This window comes from Maylandia zebra, linkage group LG7, assembly GCF_041146795.1.
Source record: "Maylandia zebra isolate NMK-2024a linkage group LG7, Mzebra_GT3a, whole genome shotgun sequence".
NCBI lineage: Eukaryota > Metazoa > Chordata > Actinopteri > Cichliformes > Cichlidae > Maylandia > Maylandia zebra.
Genome location: NC_135173.1, coordinates 65,560,106 through 65,580,337, shown reverse-complemented (window position 1 = coordinate 65,580,337; position 20,232 = coordinate 65,560,106). Strand labels below are relative to the sequence as shown.

At 42.1% G+C, this 20,232-nt stretch overlaps 1 protein-coding gene across 3 annotated transcripts; it reads right to left on the bottom strand.

The window, feature by feature from the left end:
• Nucleotides 1-1,074: 1,074 nt before the first annotated feature.
• rfwd3 (ring finger and WD repeat domain 3) lies at nt 1,075-15,082 on the bottom strand. Of its 3 annotated transcripts, XM_076886914.1 has the most exons (15): nt 14,864-15,082; nt 14,417-14,731; nt 11,005-11,202; nt 8,767-9,044; nt 8,424-8,686; nt 8,242-8,297; nt 7,063-7,245; nt 6,875-6,966; nt 5,505-5,619; nt 5,162-5,396; nt 4,861-5,011; nt 4,601-4,777; nt 4,271-4,485; nt 3,927-4,141; nt 1,075-1,934 (listed from the first exon to the last, which is right to left on the bottom strand). In XM_076886914.1, exons 4-15 carry the CDS (start codon nt 9,042-9,044, stop codon nt 1,791-1,793), a joined length of 2,124 nt encoding a protein of 707 aa, XP_076743029.1. In that variant the 5' UTR covers nt 11,005-11,202; nt 14,417-14,731; nt 14,864-15,082; the 3' UTR covers nt 1,075-1,790. The 3 variants fall into 3 exon arrangements, with proteins under 3 accessions (XP_076743029.1, XP_004566215.3, XP_004566216.3); XM_004566158.4 differs by lacking the exon at nt 11,005-11,202; XM_004566159.6 differs by lacking the exon at nt 11,005-11,202 and having other exon boundaries at nt 14,417-14,636.
• Nucleotides 15,083-20,232: the final 5,150 nt, after the last annotated feature.

Sequence of the window (20,232 nt, the reverse complement as noted above, 5' to 3'; positions counted from 1 at the left end):
TAACATCATAGCACCCACCCAGCTGTATAGAAACTCCGTCATGCTAGCTAGCACGCAGTACGGAAAAAGTCAGCATAATGAAAATAAACTCCACCTAAACTTGGTTCATATCTGACCCAGAGAGACTGCAGGTCATAACTTCTTACCTGAAGTTCAGTTCACACTTGGACCGGCGACTCTCCTCTTGCCTCCCCTTTCCCTCCTTCACTACTTGTGGCTAATCTGTGGAAGCTCCACGATAGTCGTGTGGTGACTATCGCAGTAATCCCAGTAACGACTAACACGTTCCTAATTTTGGCATAACAACTAGTTACCGTGCTCGTTACCACAATAATAACGTAGTTACTGTAACACATTACTTAATAATGGTTAGTCCCAACACTGGTTATATGTAGCCAGTTTTTTACAGTTTGCAAGACTTTTGGTTCAAAACTGACAAATTATGTATATTGTCATAGTTTTGAAGTGGCCAGTTTTTTTTAAACAATAAAAAAAACAGAAAGAAAAATCCCTTAAAAGAGGAGCGTTTGTCGGAGTTTTTTTTTTTTTTTTTTTTTTCCCCCAACAAAAAGCTTTTAAGAAGATAAGATGTACGAGCAGTCCATGAAGGCAGCATCTAGCTGATTTGCTCAGCTGACAGAAAAACTGAAAGTTTCTAGACTGAACCATCCCACAGTGACAGGCCACAGAGTTCTAGTCAGCACATTAATCTCATGTAGGAGGCTCTAACAACTGATCTGGTGGTCAGTCTCCATCGTAAGCGCCATAGTCACGCTGAGAGACCAAATGTCAAAGAGCAGGGAAACAGTAGAAACTACCAACACCTATTCACAGGTCAATTTTACACTCAAAGTCTCACAATCTGAAACTAAATCTAGTTTCTGTTCAGCATCCATCTTTGATCCTCAGCATAAATCAGTCTAGATCATAATTTTAGCTGATCTGTTCTCTGATAATCCAATGGAGAAGAAATTTTTCTACAGCTGATAATCCCTTGAGATTATTTGGGGGGGAAAAAAATAAAAATACTACATATGAACACACGTTAAAAAAAATAAATGAATTACACAGCAGTTTAAATCCAACATTTTGACTTTATTTAAAAATAACACATTTTTATTATTAACTTTTGAAGGCGTACACAAACAACTGGTGGCAAATATACATATATACAACTTCCTTTAAAAAGACAAAGAAAGTAAACTTTTAAACGACAGCAGATTACTTTGGCACTTTGTGATCCGTGTCAGAGGGCTAAATAAAATCTGACTCCGATAACGAGCCACAGAGATGGACAGAGTTTGACAGAAATGAAAACCTGAAATTTTTAAAAGGCGGACAAAAAAAGAAAAGAAAAGGGGGGCTTATGTTGAATTTTTGGGGAAACTCTGAAAATCTGATAAATTTAGCATCAAGTGTTGGAAAGTCCTGCTTGAACTAACCGAACTCACTTTCATGACAAAGATAGACGAGTTTGGCCTACATTCATGTTTTCTTTCACACACAGACATTATTAATCTGATCTTTGGCTCCTGAAATCACACTCATATGTTGAACAGAAATGATCCGCCTGCGTAATTTGAATCACTTCAAAAAGAAGAAGCGATGAGTGTGAAACGCTTCCTCAGTCCGATCACTCGCGGTAACCTGTTCAGCGGTGTAAACGCACAGGTAAAAGTTTAGCAGCATTACATTTCCCACAGTTCCTCACAGATGGCGTCCTTTCCTCGTGGGACTGAGGTTTGTCTCTTGGTTTTCTGCTCTTGTCGCATTCACCCACTCCTCCCACTTCACTCCCACTTGTAGAGCTTCAGCATTTTCTCCGTAAGCGATGCCAAAAAGTGCTCGCCGTTCACAGAAAACGGGCTGATGTCCAGCACCGGGAGGTCGGCCGGAAGCTTCTGGCGCAGACCGCCGCTGCTGGCGTCCCACACCTGAGGAGGAAAAGGAGAACGAGATGACAAATCAGACAGAAGGAAACATTTAAGCTTCAAGCTTAATATTCAAGAAAAAAATAAGAATATTAATACAATTTTAAAATCTAAAGACAACATCAGAACACCTTTGGCAAAGTCAAAACTGGAAACTGACTCATCAGAAATGATCATATATAAAGTTTAAAAAGAAACATTCAAGAAAAAAAATTATCTAAACTATCAAATAAGCAAGTCTCAGTAAGTGTGACTGTGAGTCATTAAGTAAATAATTAATTGTGTAAGTAGGTCAGTAACTAAATATGCAAGCACATAAGTAAGGTGTTAAGTGAGTGAGTGATTAGCTAAGGCCTCAGTGTCAGTCAGAGACGCTGTGGCAACCTCTGGCCTGTGGAGGTGAAATGGGATCTAAAGAAGGCGTTGCACCAAAAACCACCTTTGTGATTTCTTTAGTTCTTAGCAGGTTGTTGTGAACACCCACAGTTTGCACACCTTTACCAAGCAATTAAAATAACTGTGCTCAAAATACGAGCACAATTAAAAAGAATTTGGGCTAATATTTCATAAAAATAAAAATTAAATTTAAAAATTATTCAATCAAAAAAAAAAATCTGGGTTAAAAGAGAATCACTGATTTTCCTTAATTTTTAAGGAATATTTAACCCTTTAAGACCTACCATAGAACCAAGTCCGCCAGAGCTTATATTATATTTTTACATGCTGTGGAGCCATTTTTGGGAGCATTTCAAGTTGCTATACAATCATTACAGCCTAAATTTTAATAATATGTATGCATTAAGTGTATTACATAAATTGCAATAAAGTGCAATAAACTACAAAAAATTGAAAATCGTTTTTGCTTTTTTAACATATATTTCTAGTTAGAGAAATTTAAGAGGCTTAACCCTCAAAACTGTAAATACAAAAAAGTTGCACAAAATAGTTTCCCACCACAGGAAATTTATTTTAAGTGTCTTCATAGTTTTATTTTTGAAATACACCAATTTTTATATACTGCAGGAAAAACAAATATAAATATTATAATGCATATTTGCAAAAAAAACAGCATATGCATCAAAATAAACTATTTCCAGCAGTGCAATTTGAGTCCTAAGCATCCCAGAAACGACACAGAAAGTCATAAACTCAAACATAACTTTTAAAAACACCAGTGTAGGCTCACAAGGCCCTGATAGTAAAAAACAAAAAAAACAAAAACAAAACTACATTTCCGCGAAAATGACGTCACTTCCGGTTTCGGGCAGGTCATGGCGGACATGCAATAGTTCACGCTGACGTCTATTCTAACGTAGGAATACGTTCTTATGAACAGCTGATCCGATCAGCAAAGCATCTGGAATATTATGTTTTTGTTGCTGCAAGTGCTTTTTATGCAGTTTTTGCAAAGCTTTATGTGGAAGGAAATCGTGACCTAGGACAAGCTGATGGCATCAGATGTAAGTACAACTCCTCCGGTTTCATATGCAAAAAAAAAATGATTGCGCTAGCTTACGCGGTTGCAGAGCTACCAGGATTTAAAAATAGTTACGCAAAACGGAGCGTGCTGCTCCGACCGGCTTTAAAGGGTTAAAGAACATAAACTCTCGGACACTTGATGTTACTAAATATTACAAAATGTAATTGGGAATTGAATAATTATTACATTTAATAAATAAAACCATTTAATATATTTCTTTAATTTAATACATTTATTTATTTTAATACATCATTTAATACATGTAATTATTAAATTATATTTAAAAGAATTGAAATTACACAAAAAAACCAACAAAAATGATATGGTATTTATATTTATACATTTCAATTAATTTAGAATGCAAAAATAATTTAACGAAGCAAACCACAAATATTTTATATAAAACAAATATGAATAAAAAATACTAAATTCATTAAAATAAAAGCTGATCATTTATCAAAATATAAAATAATAATTTGCTCTTTCAAATAACAGACAAATGTAAAAGGACTGACCATAGTGGAGTTGGAGGCCTCGTCCCCGGCGCAGACCAGCGTCCCGCCTCCGTCCGGACTCCTGAAGACGGCGTTCTTGGTGAGCAGTTTGCAGGACGAGCCGGCATTGAACGTCTGCACCGGCTCGCAGGAACAGCTGGGCAGCTCACTCGACTCCTGCTGAGGGGTTCGAGTCAGCGCCATGAGGACACAGCGCAGAGACGGATTGGAGCGTCCTGCAGGACAGACGATGGTTACTCAAAAGGTGCCATGAGAGGGTGTAAAGTTTAGATCACGTGACACCGCCTCCATCTTTTACCTACATACGTGGTGTTCTATCAGGAACTGAGGGGTCAGGGTCTTACCGGGCCTATAGGTGACGAGACAGTGTCGACTCTCCGTCTCCACCTGGATGTCGGTGCAGCCAGAGGTCTCCAGGGGCAGGACGTGGGGCCTGTAGGTGGCCTCGTTCACCTGCTCCCAGAAACACCCGCCCTCCAGAGAGCCAGCAAGGAGCCCCCCACATGGGAACGAGCTGGACGCTGCCCTCGGGACGTAACACAGAGATGCCACCGGACATCTGGAAACATCACACACCCACAATTCAAAGTTTTTAAGTTGAGTGAATTTGTGAAACTGTGGTTTAATAAAACTTTTGGTCTTGCTCGCTCTGCCTTCGTATGTTTTTTGCGTACCTGGAGCGCAGCGGCACGAGCTCCTGCACGTGCGTGCTGGTGTCTCTCGTGTCGTAGATGAGCACAGAGCCGTTGCTCAGGCCGGCGTAGATGTAGTTACTGTTGTCCAAACACCAGCAGCAGCTCCACACTGGTTTACCCGCATTATAGGTCTGAACCACCGTGTTGGTCAGCAGGCTGGAACAAAACAACAACACATTAACTCACAGGCGCGCACGACTCAACCCTCTGTGAGGCTGGAGATGCTGACGTGCTCGTACCTGGTCAGTTTGATAGTGTTGTCCAATGCAGCAGACAGCAGCAGGCTGTCGTTCTGCCTGTTGAAGGACAGACCTCGGATCTGTTTGCTGTGGATGGGAACGTACTGACTCGCCCTCATGTTCACCACACTGACCTTCTTTACCCCGCACCCTGAATGGAGGAAAAGAGGAAAAAGGGGAAGTTGAGTGATTCAACACACACACACACACACACACACACACACACACACACACACACACGCTAACTCGGGTGTGAGCGATAAAGAATCACACTTGTCAAGTGGAAAGAAGGATGTCTCACCGGGCACCAGCGTGGTGTGAGGCGACGGCTGAGAGGCCAGCAGGCAGCTCAAAGGTTCACAGTACGATAAAACCCTGCAGCCTCCGGCCTGAGACACCAGCACCGCTTTGGAGAAGCTGTACTGAGCTGACCTGGAGCCGTCCGCCCTCTGAGACAGGCTCAGGACATGGGAGGAGGACGAGGACGTGGAAGAAAAGAGGTTCCTGCTCGTCTCGGTTATGAGGGCTCTCAGCTCCTGTACGAGGGAGAGAAGGCAGATTATTAGCATCACATTCTTCACTAAACTAAAGCAGAGGGAGACTTACGCACTTTGATTGTGTTTAAACAAAAACACATGAAATACCTGCAGCTCCTGCTGTGCTTGTCCGTATTTGTTGGTGACGACCTGCAGTTTGATTTTGTACTGAGCCGACTCCAGTTCAGCCTTCCTCCTCAGCGACTGCTCCTGCTCCAGAGACCTACAAACACGTTGTTGGGAATCAGTCATGGGACTAACAACCCACAGACTAAATCCACCTAACATGTCACTATATTGTTACTGATCCTGATCTACTGAAATCTAACAAGAACAGCACAAACAAGGACAGCTGAAGCTGGCTTTAGACAATTATTCATAATTTTTGCCATTTTGACAGCAGGCCTGTGAATGCAGACTGGGAAAAAGTGTGCAAGAAAAAACTGAAAGATTCATTCTTTTGCTTTGTCATCGTGACCTAAGTTTCATTTTCAGGCTTGTCAAACAGGCAACTGTGAGCTGGCTGCAGGTTCTGTGATCCGTCACTGTAATTAGATTTTTTTTTAACATGATGGTAAAGCAACTTTTCTGCTGATGCCATTAAGAATCCAGTACACCCTCTGCACTGTTCGCTTTGCATGCCACCGCAACATCATATTACAGTCGCTTGTTTATGCTAGCTGCTAACCTGCAGGTAGGCACTGCAGTGTTCTCCTGAACAACAGGTGTGGCCACTACAGCGCTGATACAGGAAGAGAAGAAGTCAAAATCCGAGTGTTTTCCACAAATTCTCATGTTTTTCAAACTGTTGCAACATCTCTCAATGAACAATCTGTGACTTAATCGAGAGGTGGTCTTACAGCCGAAGTGAAACCATAACAGTGACAGACGTGACATTGTGTTCAGCATCCCAGTTTTGTGGGGGTCGGGTGGAGGAATGACCCAATAAGATAATAACAATAATAATAATAGTGTATACTTTATTGATCCCGTGGGGAAATTACTTTCTCTGCATTTGACCCAGTCACTCAGTGAAGCAGTGGGCAGCCACTAAGCAGGCGCCCGGGGAGCAGTGTGTAGGGATGGTACCGTGCTCAGGGGTACCTCAGAGTAGCTCAGTGGATTTGAACCCCCGACCTTCCGATCATGGGGCGACCACTCTACCTAGAGATCTTTTAGAGTCCCTGTTTGCAGATTACAGATTCTTTCATTTGATCTATCAGTGTCCAATGTAAGACATTATCCTTTTAAATATTAATACATATAGAATTTACTTGCACCTGCAGGTATGGAGTGAGACAGCTGTTGTCAATTTCAAGTGATGATTCTTTAATGGTTTATCTTTCATTTCTTAAGCAAATATTTAACAGTTTATAAACAGAGTTCACTCAGGATTCATCCCGCTGGAGGAGAGCAGCGTTCCTCGTTAGCACAGCTAAACGGATATGGTGCAGAGAGCAGAGAAGGCGATCACTCACTTCTTTAAGCTCTCTTGCTCCGTGTTGTCAAGCGCTCTCAGTTTTGGAGCATACAGGAGCACGATGTCGGAACGCTTTGCTTTCTTGTTGCACTAAAATCACAAAAAAAATAAATAAAAACAACCCCCAAATATATTTTAACCTTCAATCTTCCACCGGTGGTCGATGGGATTTTTCTTCCTTCTCACCTGCGGACATTTAGCAGAAGGGCTCTGAGCTTTCAGCCAGCGCTGGATACAGGTGTAACCGAAGAGGTGACCACACCGCAGAGCGGCGAGTCTGTGCTCGCCGGCTGTCGTCCACGCTTCGAAGCAGATGGTGCAGGTGTCACCTTCATTCTCGTCACTGGGAGACAGAACTGCTGAGGACACCTGGAAGCAGGGAGGATCAACAGTTAATGATCGTTTTTGTAAATATCCTAAAAAAACCAAAAACAAACAAACAAACTGGGGACAGCGTTTTATCAGTGAATGCGAGTTCTTTTTAGCCTGTCGATGTGTTTCAAAGGCTCAAAGTAAGGTTACACTGACTTGTTGCACCACCTTGTTGTAGAAAGTGGCATTACAGAAACGCATCAGCACCCACGTGAGGCTTGAGTTGATATATTTTCCACATAATGCATAAATAGTTTTGACATAAATTCTTGACATTATGTCTTCCTTTAATTAATTAATTATTAATATTTAAGCAGAAGTTGGATTTGTAAGACTTTACTGTTGTGGAAGGAAATTTAACACCAACTGCACACTTATCAAAGAACGCATCAGTGACTTGGTGTTGTACGGAGCTGGTCTTCTCCGAGGACAATTTCCAGTCAAGGAATACTGTACAAGACTACACTTGTTACAAAATGATGATGGTAAACATATTTTTCTTGTTTTGTTTTTGATGCAATAAAGAAACCCTGGTTTTTGTGGGTGCTAGAATGAAGACAGTGAGACCACTTTGGAAAACAGCTAAAAGACACAATTTAGCGTAATCCATCCGTGTCATGGTGGTTATAGGTCACTGCAGATGATAACTACAAGTTCACAGAGCTTGTGAACCCAATTAAGAGAGGATGAAGCGAGGGCTGGTACCCCATGGTCGGTGACCAGACCAGGCCCCTCCACCAACTGAGGACCAACTCACTCTGTGTGTGGTAAAGCCAAGCACACTTTAAGAAGACACCAAACATCACAGCAAACATAAGGAAAGCGACTTTTCTTCAGCAGTAACTGCATACTAATGCTGAGATTTTTCTTTTTTTACAACCAAAGAATTTTTTAATAAAGTTATCCTAAAAACAATTTTAAAATATATAAAAAAATAGTTTTACATGTGTAAAAAGCACAAGAAAGCACAAAAGAAAAATGTCTGAAAGCTACCTGAACACCCTGGACTTGAGCTTCTGCCCTCTCGGCTTCTGCCGTGCCACTGGAGTCTGAACGGAGATAAAAATCATCGTGGACACTCATTGGTTACCTTCATGTATCATAAGCCCAGCTGCAGCTTTATGATAAAGCTTTAATCAGGGTGATTTCTTGAAATGGATTCAGCTGAGACTCACTGGTCGTAGCGGCTTCCTGTGGTTGAGCAGGTTGGACAGTGACGCTGAGGTCAGACCCAGCAGGTGGCACAGGGTCGATGGGCTCTGCAGCAGCAGCCGTGCTCTCTTCTTCACCCTCTGCCTCATCCTCAGACTCACTTATCTCAGTGGCGCTGCCCGACTCTGGCTCTGCTGTGCTGGCAGCCGGCGCTCGCAGCAGGAAGTCTGGAAAGCCTCTAGAAGGCGCTGCAGTCTGGCTCGGATAGTGCACTCTGAGGCCCTGCCTGCACCACAAACACAGGTTTATCACCTTGATGAAGCACACAAAGCACATGTGATGTTTCTTCTGTGCTGTCCAGCTTACCTGACTCTCCTTCGTATTGGCGGCGTAGATGTAGCCCCGCCCACCGCCCTTTGACTAAACGCCCAAGTGGCAGGAAGCCTTGGAGGAGTATAAGCTGCTGCCTGTCCCTCGGCGCTGCCATCATCATCATCGTCATCTACTTCAGTGCTGCTGCCAGAGTCGGACATGACGAGAGCAGCGTTGGCGTTCTCAGCATCGCCTGCAGGAGCTGCAACGCCACCCTCTGGCTGCCCAATCCCCTGCAGCTCCACAGGAGAGTCTACCTCCATGGCTTCCATCTGCAGGGTAGCATTATGTGTATCAAAAAGCCAAAAAAAACAAGACAGGAAACTACATTATTTTCTGTTCAGCAACTACATGCAGACTAATCGTGGCTGATGTGTAAACTCGTCCAAACGGCTAAGTGTAGGGTAAACGGTATACAGTAGAAACTATATGAATTTGGCCAATGGTAGAGATTTTTACTGTATCGCTGTACCGCGATAGCTCATGTTGATGCGCCTGTTTTGGTTGAAAGCATCGCAGTGGCTGCAAGCTATCATGGAGCTTACAGGTGGGGTGGAGGAGGTGGTGCGCATAAAGAAGACCGGTGCAACGTTGGTCACATGGACCTGGTTTGGGTTTAAGCAGTCAGAGGTTGAGCAGAAAAATATCATTTGCAAATTATGCCGGGCGACAGTAATAGCGAAGAAAGGGAATACAAGTCATTTGTTTTATCACCTCAAAACTAAGCACGTTTTGGAATATGAGGAAAGCCAAAATCTACGCCTTCCACAAACTTTCAGTTTTTCGATGTTCATGCCTTTTTAATTTCTCATTTATTAAAATTATAAATATATATTTTAACTCAAAAGTACAGTTTTTAAATTTAATGTTGCTGAAACAACAAAATAATTAAAAATAAATAAATCTATCTGATCGAGATAGATTTATCTCATCTTTGGAAAAGAGAGTTTATTACAGAGAAATGGCTCTTTCCAAAATAAAAGCTACACTATACGCTTCTTCTGGGCTATATTCTCAGCAGCATATTAAACATATCAGGTCCCCATAAGGAGAATCCTGTGCTAACGGCTGTCTAAATGACTCGGGTAAAGTTTGTAGCATGTGTGCTTGTTGTTTTTGTCTGCTTGTCTTTGCACTAGGATGATGTCGGAGTAAATGTGCAGTCATATTCGTTGTGCTGTCAACGTTAATCTCGTTAAAATGACATTAACGCCATAACGCCGCAAAACTCCGTTAACGAGTTACCGCGGATCGCCCCATGCATGGGGCTGGACGGCGTCAACACGTTAACAAGCAAACTGCGCTAATGTACTAGTTCCCACCAATTGAGCATTGCATGGCACATCCGACATACTGTTTTACTTTTGTCCATGACGTGCTTACCTTCAGGGTCATGCTTCACATAAAGACCAAGATAGTTCCAAACGCCAGATCTGAATGAGGGTGGGGGAGGTTCAATTTCGGGTAGCATTGAGGCAGTTGCCATGTTGCAACGAGCTTAGCTTCTGTCTTGCTAGCTTGTGCTGCGCTCAGTGGATCTGCACTCGACAGTGCAGCCTAGGTGGAGTAGTCAAACGCAGATCCACTGAGCACTCAACAGAGACAGCATCATCAGAAGAAAAGTTGATAAAATAAATAAAAACTTTTGTATTGTTCGATACATATGCGTACCGAACCGAAAGCACTGTATCGAACGGTTCAATATCGATACGAGTATCGTTGCACCCCTAATATATATCAGCCCTAGTTTGCGCTGTGTGGCTCATTAAACCCACCAGCTTTAAACAATAATCCTTATTTCCCTTCTGCTATAGAAGTTTCCACTGGGTGATCCCTGCAAACTTTATTCTTTATAAAACCCTAAAAAGCCAAATTCCACAACAAAACCTTTCACATGTTTAATCTGACTCATCCCTGCACACTGGACAGTAAACAAGCAAATCTCTAGTGCCTCTCGTGCACCTGACCAGGTTGTCCATTGGAAACAGATCACAGCTCGGTTCTCCTCACCCTCAGGTACGTCCCGCTAGTCAAGAGGTACGGTGGCCCCTAGAGACAAAGCACGTACAAACTCCAAAACAAAGCGGAAGTGCTCCAGGACGCTAGGGGCAGTGTTGAGCTTCTCTCTGAGCAAAGCACACTGACTGTTAGCTAACGTCAGATTTGACTCCACCATAAACCAAGTGTTCATAGTAATTAAAAACATCAAACAAACAACAGTTTGCACATTACCTTTCTTATAAAGCGTGGTTGTTCTATTCTTGCAGGTGTTTTCTGCCGGTATCCAACTCCAAGCGTTTGCAACAAACTTGCACTTTATTTTACAAATCGAGCTCAACACTGTCCCTAGCGTTCTGGAGCACTTCCGTTGTGTTTTGGAGTTTGCACGTGCTTTTTGGAGTTTGTATGTGCTTTGTCTCTGGGGGCCACCTTAAAGAGGCACAGAAAAAGAAGGAAAGAATTAATAAAAAAAAAAAAACACAGAGGCTGCCTGCGATAACTTGGAATGAGGAGATCTCAACTACAGAGACTGTCAAGTTTTATCCAAACAAGGAAGGGGGGGGGTAACAAATGTCCTGCTTAAAACAAAGAATATAGCCTTCAGCAGGGAGAACGTATGAACAAGTCAAAGGGAAGTGAAAACAAATGCATGCCAACAGAAACTACAGAAAGAATATGGAGTGGAAGCAGCACATCATGAGTGAAGTCTGGAGTGGAGAGGCTACCCAGGAGTAGTGGTGTGAGCCAAACCAAATCTGTGAACCAATTCTGCTCTTTAACAGCTTAAAACCTGTGGCTGCAGCTCCCTCCTTCCCCACACTGAGCCTTCCTCCCATACACCTTCAACCCTCCCCCATTTTTGCCCCTCCTCACAGGCTCACTGTGTTTTCCGAATTTTACAACTCCTCCCCCCCATCTGTCACCACACTGCTGACCAGATGCAGAGTCAGATGGGGCCAGTAGTCCTCAGAGCTTGCGCTACCCAGTTATGTGGTTCCATTGCATCTTTAGGACAAGCCCGAATATGGAAAAGGTCCCCATGCAGTGGAAGAGGTCACAGAGGTCACATACCTTGTGGCTTTGCCCAAGACAGACCTGTGGCACTATCAGCACAAATCAGCTCAGGTCCATGATCAGCCCGTTTATGACCCCCTTCAGCCAGTCTCTACCTGCTCAACTATCTCTACACCCACCTGGACAAGCTAACAAGCACAGTTCAAGAAAAAAAAAGTTTGTTTTTTTAAATAATATTTTTTAACTTCTCCAGTGACTTTAACACCATCTGTCCAACTCTACTAGGCGATAAGCTTAGATGAGGGAGGTGGACACATACAGTATGTGAGAGACAGTGTGGTCAGCAATAGAGCAGGGTGATATGGCCAAAAATATTTATCACGATATATATTTGAAAATTTGCGATAACGATATAACCGACGATATAATTGATGCGAGACAAAATACAACTCCACAACATTACTAGCGCAAAAAGACAACCTTCCATTTATTTTCACTTAAACAAGAAGCTGGTTTTTATGTACATTAAAGCTTTATAAAAATGTAACAGTGCAAATGCAAATTCCTTGCTGAAAGTTTAACCAAAAGGCATTTCCAGTAGAAATGGGCTGACATATCCTGAGCATAACCACGTATAATATGGTTATATGGTTAAAAAGAGGTGCTTTGCAACATTAAACTGCAGTGTGCAGTACGCATTTTTCGGACCATAAGGTGCACGGGATTATAAGGCACATTAAGCGAAACAAAGCAGTCAGATAAATCAAACTTTATTAAACTCATTCTTCTTGCTTCCTCCACTTCTGTACCCTTGATTCATTAATGTTGAATTCTCTGCAGCTGCTCTATTCCCATGTTGTTGCAGTATATTAATGACTAACCTCGTATTGTGGATGGATTATCTCAGTTGTTCTCCTGACTGAAGTTTGGTCCGTTTACAGCATCCTGCCATGCGATTGCATTTGTTTCTAACCATGAAGAACCTTCACGTTAACTTTTATAAGTGAAAAAGTGTTAGTGTTCGTCCTCCAGCTTCACTGTTTATGTTATGCTAACATAGCTGTGTCGCTAGCGATCACGTAGCACATCATTATATACCAGCTAGCCCAACTTCAGTAACCCTACAAACGTCACTGCTGTTTAGTTTCCTGTCTTCATTTATGTTGGAAGTGATAGCAGAGCTGTACGTTTGATTTTTTTCAGAAATCTCTCAGTCAGAACATGCAATATCATGCTTAGGTAACTAGCGAAACTAGCGAGCTAACTTCCGCTAGCTTCCTGCTAACTTCTAACTCCGTTAAATGTAATAACTTTTGTTTTCATGGATGCCTGGAAGTTAAACTTTATAGTTACACCTGGTAAAGCAGCAATGCTGATCGTTTTATTAAAGATGAAAGAATTTAGACAGTTTTTAACTCTCAGTGATGCTGCAGTGTTGTTTGACCTGAAGAATACAGAGTTTAGGACCCAGATTACTCCCAGATTTAAGAGCATCTTAGTCCGACAAATATGACAATAACAACGGCCGCTTGCATGTTCTGCAAAAAAAGGTGCTTTGTCATGTATCTGACGGACAAACACCAAACCAGTTCCACATCACGGAAGTTGCACCATTTTTACAAACCAATTCTGGTTCATCTGTTTCACTCAACAATCGGCCATGTGCGTATGAAAACAAAGGCACTGCGCATGCGCGTTTTACTCCCATTCTATCGCGATATTTCATTTTCCTATCGTTGCCTAACATTATACCGGTATTACCGTGAACGGTATAATATGGCCCAGCCCTAGTCAGCAACCCTGGTCCCTGCAGGGACCAGCGCCTCTCCACCACAGACTTCAGCTACTGCACAGAGACCTGCCACCTTCAGAAATTGTCTGATTATTCTGCAGCAGTGGGATGTAACAGAAAGAGTGATGACGAAGACTACAAGACTGTGGTGGGAAACTTAGGTAACGCAAAAAGATCTATCTGCATCCTAACCTGGCAAAAACTTAAAGTCGGTTGTGGACATGAGGAGGATTGGAACAACGCGTTAGGTCTGATTTTAAAAGCATCACTAAGCTAAAATATGGATAACCTACAGTTAAAGCAGTCATTATCAACAAACAGCTGAAAAACCATTCCTGAAAAGTCTCTACCATGTCGTTCCAGCGGATACTCTTCGCTGCGCTCCCCGGGAGACGCAGGCGCCTTCTTCGGTTGAGCCCCGAACTAAAGCCCGAGGTCATAGAGGCCTCGGAGCAAGAAAACCGCCAACAGTCACTGCTATTCAAACTCCACTCAACTTCACCTTGACTGTTACTTATCGGCACAAGAGCAACGTTTTACAATCTGGAGAGAACACCTGTTGTTTTCTGTGATTTCCGTTTTACCTCCAGATAACCACGGAGCTAAAGTTAGCTAGCATTGGAGTGGAGCGATTCAGTAAAAACGCTTTAATGTAAATTTACTCTTATGCTTAGTGCTTAAACATATTGGCGTATTACCAAAGGTAATGGTAACCATTGTACGTACACAAAAAAGAAAAGTAAACGTTAGTAGGCTCGTTATTAGCGCTGTTAGCCAGCTTGGCTGTGCTGTGCTCGGGTAGTCGTCGCGGCGCGGTTAGGATCGAACCCTGCCTACCTGTGAGGGTTTAACAGCTGCCGATCCCGGTCTCAACTTCCACAGTAGTTAGCAACATGGCAGAAGCAAGTCGAAGAAGCAAATCTAGAGGGTCCAGCTGCTGTGTTGACGAGTTACTACTTCTTCTCACAGCGGTTAATGCAGTCAGGCAGACCCGCCTTCAGAGCTCGAATCTCCCGGCGCCAGTCCGCTCCGCCCGCTCCAGCCTGCCGCGACGTCACTGCCGAAGATCGTTTGTAAATAAGACGATTATCTTCCGGTCAACAGAGGATCGTCGATGTGTGATTTCAGAGTATCAAATTTTATCCTTCTGACCTGAAATTGTTTTCCAAATTTAAATGAAAATAGAAAATAAAAAAGCAAAAGATAACGAAACGCTGTATTATATTATTATGTGGAAAAATTTTGCATTTAAAAGTAGTAATAGGAAAGTTTCGGCTTCTTCACCTGCACACGTGCGTCAGCGTGTGGAATCAGCGATTCAGTGGTTATACTAATGTAGTAAGAAAAGCAAAATGAAAATATAAAACGAAGATCGTTTCTAACTTATTTATAAAAAATAATAAAGTATGGATTTGAACATTCCATGTTCAATGTTCAGAATGCTCAAAGTGGATGACTAAAGGCATTTCTCTCAGTCAGTCTCCTGCTGGTGTTCAGGAAAAAAAGCACCTAATACATAGTTTCACCTCTCATCCCAGAAGCTTCTTCAGTTCTAAGGTCAAATGGTGGAGAGAGACATGGACCCCCTGATGGTCTGTTTACCTAATCACATGAGCCAAGGTGTGAAAATGGGTGTAGGTCACAATCAGCCAAGGTTTTGGGGGAAACCTGCTGTGTGACCTAGATCCACCCGATCATGTGATTTCCTGAGATCAAAAGGCTCAGAATGTGAGTGGCACCTGGGAAGGCATCTCAAAACTGGATTGTAGATGGCAGACAGTTGGTGTGGTAAACCACCATCTCTGTCCAAAGATTGTGTTCACAGTGGACATAGATGGCTTCTTTCACTCCTCTTTCATACCATCTGTCTTATTTGTCCAAATAGGAGTCCCCAATCCCAGTCTACAAGGGCCAGTGTCCCTGCAGGTTTTAGATGTGTCCCACCACAGCTGATTTAAATGGATAAATTACCTTCTCAACATGTCTTGCAGTTCTCCAGAGGCCTGGTAATGAGCTAATCATGTGATTCAGGTGTATTGACCCAGGGTGAGAGCTAAAACCTGCAGGGACATCGGCCCTCGTGGACTGGGATTGGGGACCCCTGCTCTACAACGTGGTCTCTGCAGATAACCACACATCTTAAAACATCTTTATCTTATCTTATGTGTGTAATGAAACTGCATTAAAGGACTCCATTCAAAAGCTCTGCTCATCAAGGTCCTTAGTATTCATTGTTTTTGTCTGTTACATCGGTAAGACAAAGAATGTTTTCAACCCCCGTTATGTGAATCAAGCTGAACCTGTTGTTTACTACAAGCCACACCTTAGTGTGGGGGAAACCCTGGTCCCATTTTTCAGCAAGCAGCCCAGGTCTTTTATAAATATATTTATAAAAACATACTATAACTATAAACTTTAACAATACTCTTGAAAGGGTAGGGCAAAATGCAACTCCATAAAATCAGAACATAATGTCTTTGAAACACAGATGACAATAAGATAAACAATCATCTCGCTGTATTACTACAGTATCGGCAGCAGGGGAGTGTGTGAAGGAATATTTTCAAATATCTCGGTGACTCAAAAGCCCCGAGGCAACACAGGGTTTTAATTCTCATTTGTTTTTACATCAACAAGAAAAAGAATGTGAAGTTTTCACCCCTATTCTGTGAATTAGAGGAACCTCCCTGGATCCTTACAGTTTAAACAGATCTTTCAGGATGTAAGTCATGACTCAGAAGTCAAAAAACAAGGAGTGTGTATTTTTCATGTATCTTCCTTAATTTTCATGTCTTTCCGTAAAGGAAATCATGTCACACACCGAAAAACTTTTGGTCTTTGCAAACAATAGCCCATGTTAGAGAGTGTTCAAAGAGCCAGGAAAGTCATTTTTAAGTTGATGGTATGTGAAACAGAGTCAAATTGTCAAAAAACGGATTAAAAGCATACCACTACTCAGATTTTGAATAAATCCGTGACTTGTTTTGTTTTTGTCTTTTTGGTAGTTATGTTTGGTGCCCGGTACAGCTTTAATAAAAGTATCCATAAGAACATTTTATTCTGCATATGCATACAAATCATTTTTACCAGCCATGAGTAAAATTCATATTTATGTACAATTCAAAGAATCCATTATTAAATGAAACTACATATTCCTCATACACTCAAGTGATATAAAACCTGATGATGACTAGATAGATCTACATTTCTGAAAAGAAAAAAAAAAAACATCAGGTTTCTGGAGATTCTCTGGAGGAAAAAAAAAAAAAAGAAGTAATGTCTTCTGTACCAATGTCTGAGAGCCAGCGGATCTCGACTGGGTTGCCAAAACTCTGGACAAATAGCACTTAAAAAAGTCTGCGGTCCCTTGAATCTCCAGCCCCAGGAACCAACTTTTCAGCACCACGACGAGACAGACAGCCTGTTGCACACAGCAATTTTGGAGCTTATCAAACTCACCTCCGTTCTAAATGCAATTATCCAATGCACCACCAAGATATTTGCGTAAGGTGTAAAATGAAACATTCATGCCGTTCTCCACTTGAAAAATATTACTTTTTCATAGCTGACAAAAAGACTGGAATGGGTGTTTTTATACCTGCAGCACAGAAGATTCTGCATTTGGAGGGCTTCACCCCAGAGGAGTGGCAGAAGTCTACCTGTTTGAGTTAAAAGACACTGTCAATGTTGAACAAAGTCTTAGAAATTTGCAAGATAGTGTGACCACTGTGAAAGCGCATAAAGTACATAAAGTTGTAGATGACACATACAGACTGTGGTAGGAAAAGTAGAGTTCTCTAATGCAAGTTCATGCACTAACGGGTACGAGAACGCCTGAGGGGTGACTGGGGTGATACGCTTAAGTATCCTTCTTATTTCAAAGATTGAAACTGGTATCGAGCTAAAAATCTAAAAAGATCTTTATTAAATGCAAAACACTCAGGAGTGAACTAAATAAAAGTTTTAAACACGGCTTAAAATATCATTGCTGCTAAATATTTAGAAAGAGTGAGCATTAATAGACATGCTTACTGTTTGAAGGGACTGCAGGTGTCTTGGGTCAGAAAAACACATTACAAATCTTGTGTGCCTAAAGGCCCGGCTTTGACAAACTGCAGGACTGAGCAGCTCCGAGTACATCAACATCCGCGTGACATGAAAAAAAAACAAATAACTATTGCTTTTTGTCACTAAAAGTAATACTAAGTTACTTTTTTTTAGTAATTCGTCTGCGAGTCCCGTTATATAACTTATCAAAGGTCAAAATATTTTCTGTATTTAAAAAGGTGCATTTTTTTAAAACTGTCTGTAAATGATGATGAGAACTTTCACCACTAGGTGGGAGCATTTTACCAAAACTTTTAGTGTAGAAGTGCAGCTGAATCAGAATCAGAAAGGCTTTATTTCCAGATGTTTAACAGACTTACAACATTACGAAATTGCTGCGGTACCTTGTGTGAAACATACTACAAGACAAACACTTAAATAAAAAAAAATGCTAAGCAGATTGATACGTACATGAATGCAGGTGGTGATCAGTGCAAAAATGGAACAGATGCAGAGAACACAGTATAGGGTCATGTGTTTGTGGTGGGAACAGTCTTATGGTTATTGTTCATCAGTCCAACAGCAGAGGGGAAGAAATTGTTCTTATGACGAGAGGTTCTGGTCCGAATGGACTGGACCCTCCTGCCTGAGGGGAGCAGGTCAGACTGTGTCTACGGTGAGAAGGGTCAGCTGTGAAGCTGCACGCCCCAGTGTCCTAGAGGTATACAGGTCCTGCACAGATGGGAGTCTGGAGCCAATCACCTTCTCAGCAGAGCGCACAACATGCTGCAGTCTCTCCATTGTCGTCTGGGCGTTCAACACCAAGTTGTTGTGGCTGCACCAGGACAACAGACGTTATGTCAAATGACGGCATCTACTGCACTCAGCCCGACTGCCATGGTCCTTAAATCTGGGGATTGGGCGATGCGGTCGAGCAGGCTCACCATCCGCTTCATCTCAGCGTTGTACTCCGAGGTGAAAATGTCTGCGGGGGTCCATGTTCTGGTCGCGATCTTCTGTCAACCAAGGCTGGACTGGGACAAAAAATCGGCCCGGGCATTTTGACTAGAGACCGGCCCACCAGGATAAAGATTGAAAATGTGACGTCATTCAGGGATAAAACCGCAAAGGATTCTGGGAACTTGTGGCAAGAGGTACTAGCGCACGCAGGCTTTCAATTGAACTCAGTTACACAGCGATAAAAAAGAAACCCAAAAAATGGCAAGAAGCTGTTGTATTATTAACTGCAATAGCCGGTCGCATGACAGCCACAGGAAGCCGACGGGTAAAGAGATCGTTTTTTTTTTATCGGATTACGTCGTTGAAGTGAAAATTTTTAAGCCATGTTTCCGAAGTAAGAGCCGATGGATGGTCTGGATATACCAAATATAACGTCTCAGAACACTCCAGCTCACATGTTAGTCTGCTCCAAGCATTCCCACAAAGGTCAGAGTTTTGTAGTAGTTAATACGTCATTTTTCTTAACATAATTGGTGATATAGGTTACAAGCAAGTCTGGCGCTGAACAGAAATTGTCGCGCTATGATCCTTTGTTTATTGTGCATAAATAGTGAATTGTCCTGACACAATATTGCGTTTCACTCCTGTTATTACCATGGTACACTGACAAAAACATATACTTTTATTCACAGGATAAAACAGTTGTTTTGTATCACTAATTGTCCATTGCGATTACAATATAAAATATAATTGTCACTGCTACATTTCTGTAATGCTACTGTAACCGGTTTCTGCTTCATCCCGCTGCAACAGTTCGGCCCAAACAGACTCCTCGACTCTGCGTTGTGTAGTGTTTTTAAAAAGACAGTCTCTGATCGATCGTTGCCACTTTATTTCCTAAATGGAAACAACGGTGTATTATCAGTGCACAGGCTCGCCATACACCACTCCACACAGCACACTCTCGTATGGCTACGGCAGACTGGCAGCGATTACTGCAGCAATATTACAATTTCTAATATACAATAAAATAACAGCAACAACAAATGATGTACCTGAATGGAAACAACGGTGTATTATCAGTGCACAGGCTCGCCACACACCACTCCGCACAGCACACTACGGCAGAACATCTCATTAGCATTCCGCTTTAGCATACAGTTTCACACATTAATAAACAAATGAAAAGTACATAAAACTGGTGTTGGACATGTGTCCACTAAGCACTTATTACACTCGGTGCTCGTCAGCTAATCAAACATGTTTTATGTGTCTGTACTACTTAGCTATATTGTGTGCGGAACAATACAACTCAACTCTCGTATAGCTACGGCAGACTGGCAGCGATTACTGCAGCCAGCCACACCGAGAGGGTTTCCCCATTACACTGATATTTGTGGCAAGTGGAATAATACCACATAAACACTGTTACACTACCAGAAATTATTTCCACTACTAATTAATTACCGTTGAGCTCAAAGGTCCTATTAATAAACGGTTAACGAATGTGTATTTATGAAGACGATTTGTGAGACTGGTAAACTTATGATACGTACAATAGTCTTTCGTTCTACACGGTGCATTTCAAGGTCCTGTACCCATCCGTCGGTAAACTGTACCTGGGCTTGTTGCAGTGACCTGAAGTT